The following is a 19,605-nucleotide window of genomic DNA, read 5'->3' as shown; positions in this document are numbered from 1 at the left end:
AAGGAATTGTGGATTATTGTTTCTTTTAGATCTAAACTGCAAATAAGTGCGAACTTCAAAAATTGTTTGGAATTTTCGTTAATGCAAAAAGGGACAACGTTGTTTGATGCTGTATTTCGCATCCAAAAATTATTAAAATTTTAAATATACTACTTTTTACTTATTTTTATCTAAATTAATACAAAATGGAAAAAGTAAGAAAAGCATGTTTAATGAAAATTCTGCGTTAAAGGGTTACTCATTCGAAATTATCATTGTCAACCGTTTTCCATATTGTCAACCGTTTTCCACTCCAGTTAAAGGCAAAAATAAAATTATTTTCGCTATTTTAATCCACTTGAAAAACGTAGTTCTTACTTTCTTTTATTAACAGTTGGATTTGTTACTGATATAGTCCAAGAGTTCGTAATTTCGTTGTTTCAATAAATGGAAAAAAAATGCTGAAAGTAAATTATATGCAACTAACGGTGTAACAAGAACATTTATTCTCAATAAATACTTCTTATATAAGATGAAAATGCCAACAGCACTAAATAAACAATACATCTATACGACATTATGAACAAACTGGAATAACTGGGTTGGTTTCACAATCGTGTAAAACTTAACAAAATATTGAGCAGACGTCTTTTACCCCACAATTTCCTTAAGACAGATGTAGGAACGAAAAGGTTTTACAGTGAGTATGAAATATGCCACATAAAATAACAGACTTCAAATTAACAACAACAAAACAAAAATAATAAGTAAATAAATGCACAAAAAATTGCACTATATAATAATAAATTGCACACATTAATAAGATTTCAAAAGAGAAGATCATAGAAAAGTTACTCTAAACAACAAAAACGGGTGTTTCATGTTTTCTTCCACCCTAAATTTTAATATTTTCAGAATCTTCGCCGAAGATGACGACAAAAGTGTACATACATTATACTCTTTGTAAACTGAATAGGCCTCTCAAGGTCTCCAGTCTCTGCATTTTCCCATCTCCGTTACCATGGCTTCCGCAAATCACTCTTTTTCCCTTCGCCAGTATAATCCAACTTTTTACTGAAGCCTATTGTCGTGGGGAAAGGAGTAATTTTCCGAAACCATACTAATGAAGAGGGAAAGTGTGTTTAGTGGAGAAATCACGTAGCCTTGAGACGCCTATTCTACTTACTACAGGAGTCACAAATTAATATCAGAAACAATACCACAATCGAAAACTGCTGAATCACTAGTGAATGAGACGGGACTGAAAAAAATTAAAATTTGTTTGATTGCTGAAAGAAACACAAAACAGTAGAAAGCTGATGAGAAGGAACACCGACTATGTTCATAAGACAACCAAAACTCTTTTTGAGTTTTTCCTCACACCTTCACTAGTGATTTGATTGATGTCGATTACGTTTTTTTCTCGATTTAAAAAATTTGAGACTCATAATATGCACACTTTTTTTATGTCAGTTTTGACAAGAATTCTAAAAATATATAATAGGACAGTGATTAGAGAACTCCTAGTACAATGGAATATGAGTAAAAATGGATAGAGAGCATTGAAAAATGAAAAGGATGTAATTTTATAAACAATATGCAAGGTTAAATGCAATTTCTTAGATTGTTGCCCAAATAAAATGGTTCACTATTAATCCGCTAAGAAGACATTTTTAATTACTTGAAAATCTCACTCATATTTCAATTTTTTCAATAATCTTGTAAATGGAAATTGATAATTGTGGAACTGAATATGAAGTTTTAATTCTAAATAAGGATGGTTACAATTTGTAATAACCAGAATATTATTATTAATAAACCAAAGTTTAAATTTGTCTTTCATTCATTTAAATCATGACAGGACATTGAATTTTTAATAAAAACAAATCCAGAAATAATTTTAATTTTATTATTTTTTAATAAAAAATCTAGAAATAACTTTAAGTAAAATGAAAATCAATAAATAAAAGACTACTAAAAATAATAACCATAGCAAAGTTATAACCTTTTTCTTTAACCACAAAAACATGTAAAAGTAATTGTGCATTTGTTTTTAATTTTACTTTATAATAAGTTTTTATTAAAAAAAAATATTTATTATACATTTAAAAAAAACAGTTTGAGAACACAAAATAAAGTTTTAAAATACAATAATAGCTTTGCTTATAATTTTATTAATAAAGGATTATATAATTAATAAAGGATTTGCTTAATTCTGCTGGTAAGGTGAAAGAGGAAGCACAATAAGTAATTCCCTTCCTCAGAAACAAAAATTTAAAAAAAATCCTAATAAATAGCAGAAACATTTACATTGTAGGGCAAAAAATAGTTATTCAGAAATAAATTCCAGGTTAAAAAAAAACATATATGAATATGGAAATTGTACGTTTTGCTTATTCTAAGTTACAAGATAGTCCAAAATCATCAAGAAAATACTATTGTAATACATGAACGGCTATTAAATGCTAGAAAAATCTTTTAAAAAATAGTATGAATCATTTATAACAAAATATAAAGTCAATCACAAAAATAAGCATATATGAGAACCTTTAATTCACCGGAAAACTTTATATATTAAAATTGAAGATCTTGGTGGACAAAACGATCTTATTAACTATTCAACATGTATTAATCAAGCCATATCTTTAAATTTCCCAGATCTCATAATATAAATATACTAAGTGATAATCTTAGAACAATTGAGAAAAGTACTCAAGAAATCCTGTATTTTGGCAGTTAATTAAAATGCCAAAACTGTGAAAGCTATGAACCAATCATTTTAAATGAGGTTTAGGGAATTATTGATTTACAATTTGAAACTTGTTGTAGATAAGGCTGAAGCATATTTCTTTCCCCCCGATTGTCAGTACATAAAAATTAAAACCAATTTACCCAAATTCAATAAAATATCACTTAGTAAAACTTGTAAAGACTAACTTGCAAGACAAAGCTATCAGCTCTGCATCATTTACAATAAGAGAAGTTTCAGAAATATTCATAATAATGAAGAATAAAGTTAATTTGGATTGTTTTCAGAAAAAGCAGAGAGCACAGTTTTAAATTTAAAAAAAAGGAAGATTATTTATTTTTAAATAGAAAGCTTATGATTTATGATGTGAAAATTTTGTTAGGTTAAAAATAAATTTTTTCTGAAATTTTTTATTTACAAAATAAATTAAATTATAAAATTTCACTGTAAAACTGTAAAAGATATATGTATGTTTATTTTTGAGACAAACTGTAAGTAACAGAATAAGTATTTTTTATAATCAGTAAAAATTCTAAATCGTTTCATGATTTGGTAAATTTTTTTAAAAATCATATTCATGAATTTTTAAGTTTAAAGTAATAAAAAACTGAACGAATACTACTGAAATTAGGAGATAAAGTAATAATGAAATAAATGATGATATGTATTTTTTTTATCCAGTACAATATAGCAAAAACATTTATATAGTTGCAAATGAATATGAACAATAGACATTTTACATTTTTAACTTGATTAATACTAACTGTTCAAACTTTCACAATGCATACAAATGAAATCAGGGAAAAATTATTCAAAAAAAGTTAATATAAATAAAAAGAATATGTAAAAAATCATTATAATGTACAGGTATAGAAAATACTATAATTAATAAAATTAAGCAACAGTAAGATATTTTAAATCCTTCAAAAATAAAAATATGAAATATACCAATATTTTATTTTAAGGAAGAGAAAATATTGCAAATTACTATTTGCAACACACATAGTTTGCACACATTAAATCTGCAAACACAAACAAAAATCTCTCTAGCTATTAACCATAAAACCAAATGCCAGGGCAACACCTTTTTAAGTAGTTAAAGATAGATGAATGATAGAGACAGATACAGATAAAGTCTTGAACATACAACATATTGTATGATTTATATACAATGAAAACAAAATAATGTTTTAAATGGTATAATGATTTTATAGATTGGCACTCTGTTTCAACATTTGTTATCACCACTTAATTATGCAACAAGTAATATAAAGCTTTTATTAACTGCATTTTAAATGACAGAAGATAGGAAATGTCTAACATACTTTAGATATTGAACACAGAAATACCCTCCCAACTATAACAACTAGATTGTCAAATAACACAACTCATGATACTGCATTTTTCTTACAACACATTTTTTCAACCTTTCAATAAAGAGACTTTGAAAATTATAGAGAACCTGCCTGGTACAAAGCTTGAAAAATTCCATTAAAAAAATATTGAGAGCAAGCTTAGGAGTCAAACTATGGGGGGTGGGCGGAATTTCTATTGAAAATTAGAGTGCTCATATCCAGCAGCAAAACTAAGGCAAGAAATTTTACTATCAATAAAAATTAGAGTGCTCATATCCAGCAGCAAAACTAAGGTAAGAAAGTTTACTATCAATAAAAATAAGAGTGCTCATATCCAGCAGCAAAACTAAGGCAAGAAATTTTACTATCAATGAAAATTAGAGTGCTCATATCCAGCAGCAAAACAAAGGCAAGAAAGTTTACTATCAATGAAAATTAGAGTGATCATATCCAGAAACTTTTCTATGAACAATTACAGTGAGCATATAAAGTAAGCAAATTTAGACAAGGAAGCTCTCTATCAAAAATTAGAGTGATCAGTTACGGCAGCAAAACTTAAGGAAGAAAATTATCTATCAAAAATTAAAACAAGCATGTTCAGGATGCAAACTAAGACAAGGATATTCTTTATCGAGGTAAAAAAAAAAAACAGAGTAATCATCATATCTGAAAAAAAAATATATACAGTAGGGAACAAATTATCCGGAACGATTGGGACTATCCCTATTCCGGATAACTGATTTTTCCGGTTTTCAGAATCGCTACAAAAAGCCGTTTTTTTTTATTGCTAAACCCAACAAAAAAAATTAATATTTGAAAATAATCTTAAAAATAAGAAAAAACGATGAAGTAATACACTAATGATTATTTCTAAAATGATGGTAAGGTAAGCATCTTTCAAAAAAGAAAGAAAAATCCTAAAATCTTATGAGGAAAAAAATTTTTTTTTTAAAGAATGGCCTGGAAAATTTATCAAATTTCGTTCCGGTTTTTTGGTTTTCTGATTTCCGGATACCGGGTTCTGTACTGTATAAATTTTTAAAAAAAAAATTAAATACAGTAAAAAGAGAAAACAAAGACTCTTTGTCAAGGTTTAGACTGCAAGTATCTAACAGGGATAAAGAAAATAACAGATTATGTTTGGAATAAATTGAGTTTAAACCCAGCTTTTCATGAACTCAAAGTTAGTGGCTTTCTAACCACTAAAACCTCAGTTTCTCATAGGTTATAATATGAGAACAGGTATTTGAGAGAAATTATTACAATTTTACCTACTATCCAAGCACTTAGGGGGCAAAAACTTGTTTTATTTCCCCCTTGTTTTTCGTAAAACTCTAAAAGCAAAATGATTTTGAAGCCATAAGTACTTGTCAATTTTTTAAACTCTTCAAAGAACAAAACAAGTACAAATGTTAATACTGTATAACAATACTGTAGAAGAATAACCAAGTTATATATCATATGTTCAGAGAAAATTACAGATTGTTTGAAAAATAATGAACCGAAGAAACTGAAATAACAGAAGAATTGAATGGCTTACTCCGTTATGCAGAAGAAAACAAAAATTTATTCATACCAAGTTTCCTAATCAGTTACAAAGTTTGTTAACAGGTGACACTGCTGACTAGAAATGTTTTCTGGTGCATACGGAATCATTCCAATTGAGATATTTACAGAGGTGTTTGTTAATTTTGTTAGACTGCACCACATTGTTACTGCAAATGGCTGTTTGTTTAAGAAGTATTATTTTAAGGTTTTTTTCATTTTGCCCCCTCTGTTGATGAACTTGGTAGCTAATTTTAAACTTGGTGAGGAATAAAAACCCTAGTGACCAAAGCAGAATGGTCAATTTATTCGATTAGGTCAATTTTAGGATATCTGAACAGAGTAATAGGAATTCTTATTTATTTACTCCCAATATAAAGTTTTTCCTACGATAACTGTTGAAAAATTTTTAAAATAATTTTTAGGTTCTTGTTCTGTTTTAATTAGGAAAAGTTTTATTTTTTTACATTTTTTATTATTTTTAACATTTCTAATTTATTAATTTACGCATCACAATCTTTAATGCATTTTATGCATTAAAGATTGAAATGGTTAATGCAGCTAAGTATAAAAAATTTATTTAATATTTCAAATACTAAACCTTTAAAACAAAAAAAATACTTGCAAATTTTATTCACACAAAAATGTACAGTTCATAGTTTTCAATGGAATACCTGAGACTTTTGACAACTTATGAACCATTTATAAAAAAAAGTTGAAGAGAGCAATAACTTCCAACTTTAATCAAACTATTATGATGTAGAAAGTATAAATAAAAATTAATAAACAAAAACTACCCTAAGAGTAAATCATACGATTAGCATAAAAATGTTTTTAGACATTTGTATTATTTTTAAAAACAAAATAAACTCAGAAATGAGTGATAATTCCCACCAAACTACAATTATAATTATGCAAAAAAAATGAACCAATAAAGTAAATAAATAGATGAAAAGTAATTGAATTATCTTACAGTAATTATATTTCAAAAAGAAATTTTTACCCAGAAAGCTTTAACTAAAGTTTTTAAAAAAATGATCAATAGTTTATAGATAAAAATTAGCTTAAATTATGTTTTTCAAATTAGCAAAATTATTGGTAATAAAGAGAAGTCACTGATATCTCTTTAATAGTACCTAACTGGAAATATATATTTTTTATTCACAACAATTATATGAATATGAAGTTTTTATTTCAAATAATGTTATGAATGCACAGGTTTTTCACACGACTAACTAAATTGCAATAATAATAATACAGAAGAATAAATCAAAACCAGAAAAACAGGATTATACAAAGAAAGCATAAAAAAAAAGAATGGAATAATAAATAATTCAGATGTAAATAAATAAGAAAAAAGTTGACAAAATAATTTGGAACATAAAATGGTTAGCCTTTAATTTTAAAGTTGAACAATTCTTCTTTTTTTAAAAAAAACTTCTTAAAGATACATAAACTATTAATATTATATTAACACTAGAAAGACTGTCTGAACGGGCCAGTCTAGCCCTTCTCTGATTGTTTGTGCGTAGTTCTATTCGACATTGAAAAAATCTTAAAATATAATTATAATTAATTTAATAAGAAATATATTTGACTCGGTTATCAAAAATCTATGGTAATTAATTTGATTTAACGAGGGAAAATATTTGATTAAATGGAACACCGATTTATCAATTATACTCATACAATAGTTTCTTAAATAATTGAGTTTCCTTCTATACATAAATAATAATTGAAGATAGGTCGAAATACTTGTATCTTTCTTTTAAAAATAAAATTGGGGTACCTTATACCTACAAAAGAGGAACCTTGCACCAAAACCTACCTGGAGTTATGCTGTACGAAACAAAATACCATAGGGGTTACTCCGACCTCTCCCATTATTCTAAGTATAAGGTTCATATATATATGCTCCTGTAAGGATAACGGCATACGGATTAAATAGGCATACGGATTAAATAGGCACATAAATTGGATCAAATTATAAAAAGTCAGAAATACTCAATATTTTCAGTAAGTTATATTTTGAATTACAAAACAATAAAAAACACAAAGGGGCTAAAATGGCACCAGCCGCCCTTCTAGCGTTAATGGTGGATAATGATCTAGATAAATAAGCCAAACAGTAAAAAGAAAAGAAAAAAAAATTTTTTTTTTAACAATTGATACTCGACTTTTTTTTTTGTTTGTTTTATTGCCATGATTCAGAACTTATGCATTGATTTTAACATCAATGTATTCTGATTTTTAGAATACAATTAGTATATTTCTTTAAAATTCATAATTAATTTTATAATATTAAGGCAAGCATATGTATTTAATAAGCAAATGAACAATTAACTAATACAGAATAAAAACCTTCATTTATTTACCTTAAGTAAAAGCAAACACTTGAAACATTTATTTTATGGTAGACTTCATAAAATGCGAGAAAAAAATTACTATATTAGTTTAAAAACTATTTACTTTTTACCAAAAAACAAACACAAATAAAAAAAAATTTAAAATAACTTGAACACATTAATCAACATAACATTGAATTGATAGTTGTTTTTTATTAATTGAAGATTTATAATTATATGTCTCTTTTCATCACTTTGATATGCAATATTAAAGCAATTAGTTTCATCAGCTTACTCTTACTAATTAAGAATTAATGAGTAAATTTATTCAATTGAAATGCTCAAAAATGCTGTGGAAAAGGATTATAAACTGAGTTTGAACTTAAAAGGTAATTCTGTCAAAGAATTATCAAAAGATTTTTAAAAAATTCTAGAGGAAATTAAAAATTATAAACTCCCAAAATGGATAAAAATCAAGATAATTAGTCAAAACTTAACTTCTCTGATATAGAAATTACAGAAAAACTGAAATGGTTGAAAATACTGTTTTAATACATACTTAATTATATATTTTATATGATTTTAGGAACATGTTCAAAATTATTAAATTCAAAATGCTTCAAGAACTTCATTACAATAAGAAAATATGCAACAAAACTTTTTTAGTTCAGAATTTGCAAAGTTTATATTATTAATGCACGCTAAATTGGCAGGAATCATTTGGACAGAGGTATAAATTTTAACTATAATGGCAAGAAGAAAAATATTTTAAAAACTATAATCTCTACAATATGAAAGAAGAATAGTTTTTAGAAAATTTCAAACACTTGTGCATATTAATGGCAAGTTTTTAAAAATCTATTTTAATAAAAAAACTAAAGACAACCAAAATATATATTAGTTGCACTTGAAGCTTTCTACCTATTCTTAAAATGTAGACAATGTAGATATTATAAGTTTCATGGTTAAAATTAAATGTTTGATAAATTAGAATGGCCTAGTTCTAAAACTAAAATACCTACTACTCTAACAATTGATTAGCATGTATAGCAATATATTTTAAACAAAGCAAAAGAGCAGCAATGCATAAATATAATGGTTGTTAAAATTATCAATCACAAGTGAAATTAAACATTTGGCTTATTGTTGTTAGAGACAATAAGACTGTAACAACAAGCAATTACAATGAGCAATTACAAAATAAATTATGACAAAAAAGTTAAATTATTAATAATAATAATAAAGAAATACTATGACTTAATAAAGCTTCCAATGAAAGTTTACTGTTTATTTTTAAGCATAACTTAAACATGTCATAATCTTTTAATACACTGGACTTAGAATACTACAGTAATTTTTAAATAACATTATTTCATAGGTTAATTTCTTTGTACAGTTTTATTACAATTTTATAAACTTTAGATTCAGAAAAAATACTTTCTTGCCATATTAGTAAGCAATATATAAATTTGTAATGTTAGAAGACTCTCTCTTTGTCATTTGGTAAAATATAACTAGACAAGGACTTTAGCTCTGGAAGTTCCCTGTGAAGAAAAAATAATAATTTATTATTGAAATGAATACCATTTTCTTAACAGAAAGTATAATGAACAATAACAAATTACACAAATAGTGTTTCAGATAGTTGAAAAATTCTGCAAAATCCTGTCCCTGTTCTTTTGGTTTTGTAGTCATAGACCCAGGAGCAAAATGACCTTTTGATAATTTTCATAATGACTCGGGCATAAACAGTTCTGCAGGGAAGTGGATGTAATAGTTTACAAGGGATTGTGATTATCTTGTGGTAACTCGTGTGCTCAGTACTCATATCAGCTAACATTGTTTTAGTTTAATGCTGATTTAGGGGTGAAGGAATTTAGATGAAGCAATAAAGAAGCGATTTTTCCTGATGAGTGTTTAATTCTCAACTTATCAGTTTTATGATTCTAAAACTAATAAATCACCAAAAATTGTCAAGGGCCAGAAATATCTCAAAAACCACCAAAAATTGGCTTTAGCATTTAATAATTAAAAATATATATAAATATCAATGTCAGGCACAAATTTTAGCGAAGTAAGACATCTTATTTAAAAGAAATTTCTTACCTTTTACCAATGAAAATTTATTCATAGTATCTTTGTTGACAATAATTATCTTTTGAATTAAATAATTTTCTTGCAATATATATACGTTACTTCCATTGATACCATAATATCTGAATTTATCTCCAACAATGTAATGAAATTCTTTACAAATTTATACCAGGCCATCACACTTAAACTTGGGAAGAAGAAAAACTGTGATGATATTAAGCTGAAACTTTTTTCCTCCTCCTACTTTCCTGATGATTACATCACATTTATCTCTGCAAACGCAAGTACAACCTAAACATCACAACAGGTGCAGGAACATAATAAATCAGTTCACAAAAACTTGACACTATTCCATTTGGGGTTTATCTAAAAGGTACAAATAGAGTTTGGGTTATAATTACGGCGGAAATGAAAGCATAAGCTAAATATTGAGGCAATAGGTGTTTTTTACAATCTCTGAAAGTATAATAAAAAATTTCACATAATTGTAAAACTTGTTTATCTGAAAATAACTCCTTAGAAAAAAAAATTTGATGGAGTTATGTATTACGATAGAAAACAAATCTCATAACTGTGCACCAAAATTTATTTGCTTAAATAGCTCAAAACATATGGGATAGTACAAAAAAAGTAATTTTAATTTTTGTTGTAATTTTTTTTTAGTTATAACAAAAATAGAAGTTTTCAAACTTTTATATTTGCTATAACTTTTAAGTTATAACAAATTAAGTTGTACAAAAAAAAAGTTAGATTTTTTTTTCGTATCCAATTATTATTATGTTTTTGTGACTGATTTCAATGCCTAAAATTTATATATAATTTATGAGCTTATTTAAGGTCTGCTCCTTCAGCCATTAGAATTGCATATTACATGAAAACCTGAACATTAGATCAAAAGTTACAAATTACTAACAAAGCATTACCTCATTTTAGAACCACAGTATCAATATTGGCAACATCACAGTTATTCAAGTTACTAGAAAAATCAGACTTGAAGTTGTCAAATCCTTTCATTTCTAACTGGCATTGGCAAGAAGAACAACTTTTTTGATCTATTTCTGTGCTTGGAATTTGTCCACTGTCAGTTTGATCAAGGGTTTGCTTATGACACTCACACGAGCATGGAGAGAAATTAGTTTCAAACGGCTGATATGGATCAGAAACTTTTTGGGGTATTTGATCATTCAAATCTGTACTAAATTCAAATTCTTTGATAGAACTAAAATTGTCACTAAATCTATTATTATTATCTGAGCATGCAAAACCAGACTCAAAAGCTGCCCAATTAGGATCAGAGTCTGTGAATGGCACATTTTCAGTTGGAAAATTAGCACCCTCAAATGGGGAAAATAAGCTTTCACCGTCATCAATATCATTTCGCTTGTACATTCGTGGACTAAGTCCTTTTTCACAAAAGTCACTCCAACTTTTAACAGCAGATTTTTTAGGACTTTTGACTCGTCCCAGGAACTGCTCTCCTGGTAAGGACAACTTTATTTTCTCAACATTAATTTGAGATGTTGGAGATGCTGAGTGGATGAAAGCCTCCAACGTTGCTGCATTTATAGGAGTTGTGCTGCGCGGTCTGTCAATAGGCTTAGTTGTAACTTCCAGCCTCTGTTGCCTGGATGGCATCAGGACTTGCTTAGAAATTTCATATGAAACAGGCTGTAAGTCAATGACTTGGTCTTCCTCTATCTCAGAAATATCAGGAGTTAAAAGTGTTTCAGCTTCGTAATCAGTTTCAGCTTCCTCTTTCTTTTCAACTTCTGATATAGAGAGAGTTTCATCTTTTTCTTCAAATGCCAATTCAGATTCTGAAGATTCTTGGTCAATATTATGCACAATAGCTTGAATGTTTTCAGTTTTTGATACTTTATCAAGCTGCTTAAACTCTGGTTGAGACAGAATATTATATTCTTTCTCCAAAGGTTTCTCGCAGATATTTATAAGCTTGCGATTTATTTTGCGTTCATCAGGTATCCTGTCATTTTTTTCAATATTAATTTTTCCCAAATCGTTTTGTGCTTCAACTATATTAATGTTATTACTAACTTCTATGCTATTGGGCAACTCATTCTCTTTACCTTTAGGTATATTTCCATTAGTAATTTTAGGAGTAAAAATTTCTTCTGGTTCTGTTATATTAACAATCTCACTAGATATAATAAAATCATCAGGAGAAAGAGCAGTGTTTACATTTTTATTTGTTTTCTTCTTAAAAAAAGACAAAAACTTTCCTTTTTCTTTTGATTTGGATTCTGCCTGATCTTTATTTGACAATTCTTCACGGGACTTCTTTTTAAGAGTTTTATCAGATGAAGAATCACTTTTTAAATTATTCTGATTATGGCTTTTAAAGATGTCTGTCCAAGAACTTTTTCTCTGAGTATATTCTGGTTCAGGAGTTTCAATTGTTCCCAAGGAGACAGCAGAACCCTTCTTTGGCTTAACATTTAGACTACTTTCCTTTGACAGAGAAGATAATGATATAGTTCTTAATTCAGAAGACGACTGCCCTTCGTAAGGTTCACTCGGAGTAAGAGTAAAATTAGAATCAAACTCACACTCAATACGAGGAGTAGACTGTGATGATATAGTTAATGAATCGGGAGTTGTTAAATGAGCGTCGCTACTACCAGACTCATCTTCAACAGCATTAGACCTATAAATAGGATTCTCAGCAATTTCTTCAGGACTTTCCAATTCATCTGATGGTAAATCTTCAAATGAAGCAAGCGGAGCAGGTCCAGCTCTGACCTGCTTTGAAGCAAAGCTGGCCCTTTTTACAGCATCCATTGAAATTCAATTAAAACCCATAAAATATTGGCACAGAAATATTTCACAGAACTCATCTAAGACTTCTTATTCATTCATATCATATATATTATTCAACTACTATTGTACTTTTCTTTATATTCATAAGTTACTCAGCTATAATACAAAATTCGAAGTGTTTTGAATCTGTTATTAATGGGTTAGACCAAAATATGAAATAGCTATAATATGAAATTCGAACAGTGTTTTGAATCTGTTATTAATGGGTCAGACCAAAATAAAATTTTGTTTTAAAGGCAAAAGAAGTTCCATCTGAAATAAATAAATTAAATTATATTGTCACAATTCTACTTTTGTAATTATTTTATCATTACAACAATCAGACAATAATTAATATTTATATAACAATACCATACACTGAACTCATCTAAAACTTCTTATTCATTCATGCCAATATTAGTCAACTACTATTGCAGTTTTCTTTATGTTCATAAGTTCATCAGCAATAATATTAAATTTGAATTGTGTTTTGAATATGTAATTAACATGTCAGACCAAAAAATTTTGATTTAAAAGCAAAAGATGTTCCATAAAAAGAAAAGAAAAATTATATTGGCACAATTTTGCTTTTGTAATTACTACAACAATCAGATATTAATATTTCAGATGTAATAATTAATAATAATTAGAGATGTAACAAATATTCGGTCACTATTTGGTATTTGGCCTATTGGACTTTTTAGCCGAATATTTGGTCAAATATTCAGCAAAATATTATTTGGAAAATTATTTTGACAAAGTTTTTTTTTGGGGAAATTTTAATAGATCTAATGAAGAATAATCTATATAAAATCATATTTTATTACTAGACATGATTAGAAATAGTTTTTACACACAATTTGTAAAGTTCTTGTTATTTTTTTTTTTTTTATTTCTTTTGTCCATTTGTATTAACATTTCATCAATTCAGGCATTTTTACAGGGCAGATTTTTTGGCTACATTTTTAAAGGCAACATATTAGGTATGACATCGTTGTTCTCACAGTAAGGACAGCTAGCACAGAGAAGGAAAGAACATTCATGTCCTGCCCAGGATTCGAACCCAGAACCTTACTGAAGCAAGACCAGTACCCTGACCCATGATATTCGGCCTCAAGAGATAGTTTTTTTAGTAATTGTAAATTTTACTATTATTTTTTATTAATAAATACCTTTAAAAATGCACCTTTAAATGTTTATTTTCCCATAATTTTCAGTTTAAAATACATAAAAAAAGCTTTCAAGTTGTTTATCAATTAATCCTTTATTTCAATTTACTTTTTTTTTTCAGAAGTTTCAAACTTTTCTGTTATTTTGATACTGATTGAGAATTACTTTTTGAAATATACACATAAAATAGTAAAGAGGGTAATTTAAATATTGAGGATCAAATTCAATTATTACATAATGATACACATTTTGATAAATTTTAAGTGGTGAGTGCCCTTTTTTGTGAGGAAGCACCCTACCCTTTATTATTCCTAAGGAGAACTCCGTAACTAGTAACACAGAATACTGTACTAGAATACTGCTTACATTGAATAATGTGTTAAAATTATATTTCAGAACTAAGAACAATTTCTTTTTCGTTTCCCTTTTGATTTTTTTAATAAAATTTTCTTTCTTGAAGCAATTTTATTATGACAGTATTTTTTAAAGAGTTCTACTGAACCAAATTTTACAGCAATGTGAAAAAGTTAAATTAAGATTTTCAACATTATATCTCTTATTTAAAAATTAAGAACGATTTTTGTTTCGGTTTTTATTTAACTTTTTCTTTTTCAATATGGTAATCGGAAAACTGAAATGTTTAGCTTTAAAATTTTCTTTCAAAAAGGAGAGTATTTTAAGAGTATTTTTTTTTTTATAATGTGTATTACAAATGGGCAGAGCACATTTGAATTCATATTATTCATATTGTTTCATAATGAAAAAAAAAAAACTTTAAACTATTCTACACTTTTTCAACTGCAATATTAAAAATATAAATTTATATATATATATACATTTTTTAAAAAATTTAAATAAAGTGAATAATTTTTTATACCTAATTTAGTTTTTATCACATGTTAAGTTTCAAAGAACAATAATAAGTCTAATAAACATTATTAAATTTTTTTAATTCTTAAAAAAAAAATGTAATTCAAAGTGGGCAAAAAATTTGTTTACCAAAACAGATAATTTTTTAAAATATAAATTCATTCTCCAGTTTCAAGAAATATCAGCTTTTCTAAATCTTACTAAAGAATTTATACTTACGCTTGTCAGGGTTGGCTGGTTTAAACCAGAAGGATTTTAGAAACAATCTTTTTGAATACTTAACATTCTATTATTTACATAAATACTTTCAGTTTCAAACTAAATGAATAAATAGTCAATTTTGTCATAAAAATCTTATAAAAAAAATTATAGAAGAGTTGAGATCAAAAGTTTCGTTTTTTTTTCTTTTTTTTTTTTTTTTAATTTTCTTAAACAATATGTTATGCTTGCTACAATCAAACATAAATAGGAATGAGGTGCTTTAATGAATTGTATATATTAATATTCAATTTATTTTTATAAAAAAAAAATTTCTGATATCAGTGTAAACAAATATTTATTGTATACATATAAAGTATATTTTTATTAATGATTCGAACATTTTTGAAATACAATGCTTGTATAAAAAATCATAATTCAATTAAAATTCATTTAAAATACTATTATTTGTATACTTTTATATTTAATGCTCTACTATTTAAGCTTAAAACAATGAAGCTTTAAGCACTGTCGTGCTTAAAGCTTCATTGTATAAAAATTAATCACAAGAAAGTAGTTTATTCTTTATTTATATTTTTGAATCACAAGTACTAAAACATACCTAATACTTCATTATTTAATAAGCATGCGTACTAGTTCATTTGACATATTTTGTACTTTTCCTTATTTTTAGAAAAATTATAATAGAAAAAAATTCAGTACCTTACATTTTTCATAAAAATTTTTTTAAAAAAACATGATCATTTTGATACATTTGTAGTTGTGAATTGAATACTGCTAATTAATGAGATTCAATAATGACATTTTCATATACACTGACAAACAAAAAAGAACTCATTCTTTTACATTACTTACATAACAGTTTGGTGTTAAATATATATTTTTATATTAAGTTGAAATATAATGCAATGCATAATTCACATGTAACAGATTTTTTTTAATTGTTTTTTATAATATTAATTGATAATTGAAAAAGTTTTCATGATTATATTTTATAATAGGGGTTATTTCAGAAAGGATACCTGTTCATGCCAAGTACAATCATCAAGGTGGCAAAAAGATTTTAAACTTTAAGAAGCTTATACCTTTTGAGTTGATCCCCACCTATGATATTTTTTAGTTTCTCAAATGCAACTGCTTCAAAGCAAAGGTGCATAATATGTGCCATTGCACAAACGGGGTTCACGGAAAATAAAGGCAGCCCAGGAAATATTATTAGTCCAATTTATAAATTGCTTCAAATCCTTATATTGTTAAAAAATATGTTGCTATACGAAATTTATCCAGTTGTATAAAACCAAATAAATTTTTCAGCTTTGTTAAAGAAAAAAAAAAGTTTAAAAATATTTCAACAATATCTGTGCAAACTTTACTTTTTAAAAATGTCTCAAATAAATTTTTTGATTCTAAAAAAAAAAAAAAAAAAAAAAAAAAAAAAAATGTGTTCTGTTGTTCGAAAAGGTTCTGAACAATGCCTACTGGTAAATAGAGAAGCTGGATAACGGGGCAAGTGTTGAAAATAATGAAGATCCAGGAAGAAAAGTGAAACGGATTTAATTCTAAATGACGTAATTCGAAGCTTTTTCCAAAATGAGAGAAATTCGCGAATTTTGAAATTGATTTATAGAATACGCGAATTTCTCGCGGTAATCATTTTTTAATGCGAGAAAAGAAAAAAAATATGCGAGATTCTCGCGCTGTAGTGAAAACACTGTAACAAAACAACTGAAAACAGAAAATTACTTCATTTTAACTTTTTTTTAAAAAGAACTAGAAAAATAACTTCATGTATAGAATAAAAATTTAAACTTGAACAGGTGAATCAAAACACCAGAAAAATCAAAATACATATTTGAAACAATTTAAGAGAAAAAAAGCATATTCTAAACCGAGAAATATAGCCTGTATACAATATATGATAAAACACAAAATTTTATTACTAACATTACATCTAAAACACAATAATAAAATGATACCCAGATGTGAAAACTTAAGGTATAGAAAAATAACTAAGTAAATAGATTTGTAAAATTGGAAAGTAAAATATGTTAAACCTTCATTAAATAATATGGTTAAATAATGCAAAAGGAATCCTTTTCAGTACCGATTGTAGCAAATATATAAACATTGGAAAAAGAAGAAGTGTCAAGATTTTAAAATTTTGAGAATTAATCGAAGCCTGAAAAAAAAAAAAAAGGAAATGAAACATCCGTTAAACATTAGGAGGTATACATATTTTTAGAAAAACGAAATAATTAGCAGAATAAAAAAGTAAATTGAATAAAACCACCCAGACAAATATTATAATAATTATAAATTAAGGAGATAAAAATTTTTATAACTGAAACGTTTCATATTACGCAGCAATATTTCATATTTATAAACGAAAACAAGTAAAAGAGAATAAACATCAAAGTTCTTTACAGATTCCGCCGCAAAATTTTATAAAAGCTGTGAAAACATGCAATTTAAACTATAAGTTTTCATACATAAAAAAATTTAATTCTCGTTAAATAAAATTTTAAAAAATTTTCTTTAATGTCACAAAATTTTAAGTTTTATTACCTTTCCGCTCTTATTTAACGAGAATCAAAACAAACAAAATTAATTAGAATTCCTATCATACTTCTACTTTAATTTACATTGCTGTTGCCTAAATATTTATATGAAACGAATAAAAATTAATTGCCCAATTTGAAGGCTTATTCCTACTAACGTAAGCTAATTTATTTTAAGGATACAAATTCAGTAATGCTAGAGAGAACCTGATTGGGGATATACATTTGTTTATGAAAAACTCACCAATCTAATTCTCGTTTGCAATTTTTGTACTAGTGGGTCATACTCATAATCAAGCGAAAATTTGGAAAAGAACCACAGGAGAATGTCACTAATTGTGGTTCACGATCACGCCCTTCCGGTGACAGAAGAAAGAAAGAAGAAGAATGAAAAGCTGATTGGTAAAAAAATATTTTTATGTGAAAACCCACCAATCAAATTCTCTAACTTTCTCTAACGTAACCTGACGTGCGTGAACCGCATTCAGGTAAGAATGGCCCTAAACATATATATATTCGCGATCGCAACACTCGAATACGCCATCTGGGGAGAGACCGGTTTCATGCCTTTAGCCCTTCTCCCTTCCCCCGCCTCCTCTTTTCAGTTGTATAGGAATGTACTACGATAATTTCCCTTTTCTTAATATTTTTCCTTTCTATTTAATGAAAATATTTTTTAAAATTTCCATGATACTTTTCTTTAGAACTATGTTTAATGTAGTTTTCAGTTCCATATAGTTTTTTAAGTTAAAGGATTTTAATCTATGTGAAAATCAAGAGAGAAACTAACGTGCTTTCTTTCCTCTATGACTTTCCACACGCTAATAGGGAAAGCATGTGAAGTGCTGCCATAGGAAAAGAGTTCTGCTCTACGCCACCTGCAGCCCATTTCGATCGCCAATATATATATATATATATATATATATATATATATATATATATATATATATATATATATATATATATATATATATATATATATATATATATATATATATATATATATATATATATATATATATATATATATATATATATATATATATATATATATATATATATATATATATATATATATATATATATATATATATATATATATATATATATATATATATATATATATGTCAAAAGAATTGATGTTGATGCTTTTTTTCATTCATCCGATTCTTTCCTCAGTAAACTGATCATTAAGACATGATTCCCAGTAGATCCCGATCAAGTCAAGCATCACTGGCACCCTCAGTCTGCGTATAAGTGACCACCTCGATCAGTTTGAGGGGCGAACAAGGGAGTACGGTATCGGTCATCGTTTAATTGTTCCACTGTAAAGTGCCCCACTTGGCACAGATAATTGGACTACCAAAACGGGGGAGCGGTCCCCTCTATAGAGGTTAAAAATTGTAATGGCATATCTTCGGATCATCCTCAGGGTTGTTTCCCTTACCGTTACCAATAGCTTATTGGGCAGCTCAAGTGCGACGTAAATAAAGTACTACTACGCTCAGCCAATTGACAATTGCACATCAGATCTTGCAGACGAGTTAAAGTTTGAGTTTGCCTGAATAATTCTTCTAATCCAAGGGACTATTCTAAAGGTGAGTGAAAATGCTTAGAAACTGTTACCGAAGCGAGAGTGCTCTCCCCTCAGCAGCACATCAAAAGTGTGATAGCATATCTTTGGATCATCCTCAGGGATGTTTCCCAAAGCATCCCCTATAGTGCATTGCGCAGCTCTAGTGTGACGTAAATAAACTACAGCAAGCTGCTACAAAGTAAAATGCATCGAATTATAACCAAAAAGCAATTAATCAGTGTTGTAAATGTGAGCAAAATAAAGGTGATAGCTATTTTAAATTAGTATTTAATAAGAACTTAGAAACAAAAAAGGAAAAGAACGATTA

The 19,605-nt window shown here is 27.3% G+C and overlaps 1 protein-coding gene across 1 annotated transcript; it reads right to left on the bottom strand.

Moving 5' to 3' along the window:
- Positions 1–462: 462 nt before the first annotated feature.
- Positions 463–17,806, bottom strand: LOC107444063 (uncharacterized). Its single transcript, XM_016058131.5, has 3 exons — positions 17,709–17,806; positions 10,991–13,157; positions 463–9,517 (listed from the first exon to the last, which is right to left on the bottom strand). The coding sequence occupies exon 2, from the start codon at positions 12,864–12,866 to the stop codon at positions 10,992–10,994; it is 1,875 nt and encodes a 624-aa protein (XP_015913617.2). The 5' UTR covers positions 12,867–13,157; positions 17,709–17,806; the 3' UTR covers positions 463–9,517; position 10,991.
- Between the last annotated feature and the right edge of the window lie 1,799 nt (positions 17,807–19,605).

Source organism: Parasteatoda tepidariorum, chromosome 1 (genome assembly GCF_982258835.1).
Source record: "Parasteatoda tepidariorum strain Cologne lab strain chromosome 1, Ptep-v5.0, whole genome shotgun sequence".
NCBI classification, from domain to species: Eukaryota; Metazoa; Arthropoda; class Arachnida; order Araneae; family Theridiidae; genus Parasteatoda; species Parasteatoda tepidariorum.
Note: the sequence above shows the minus strand (reverse complement) of the source record. Positions and strands in the feature narration are given on the sequence as shown.

Coding starts and splice junctions, on each gene's coding strand:
- LOC107444063 (XM_016058131.5), bottom strand. CDS start 12,866: ATGGATGCTGTAAAAAGGGCCAGCTTTGCTTCAAAGCAGGTCAGAGCT.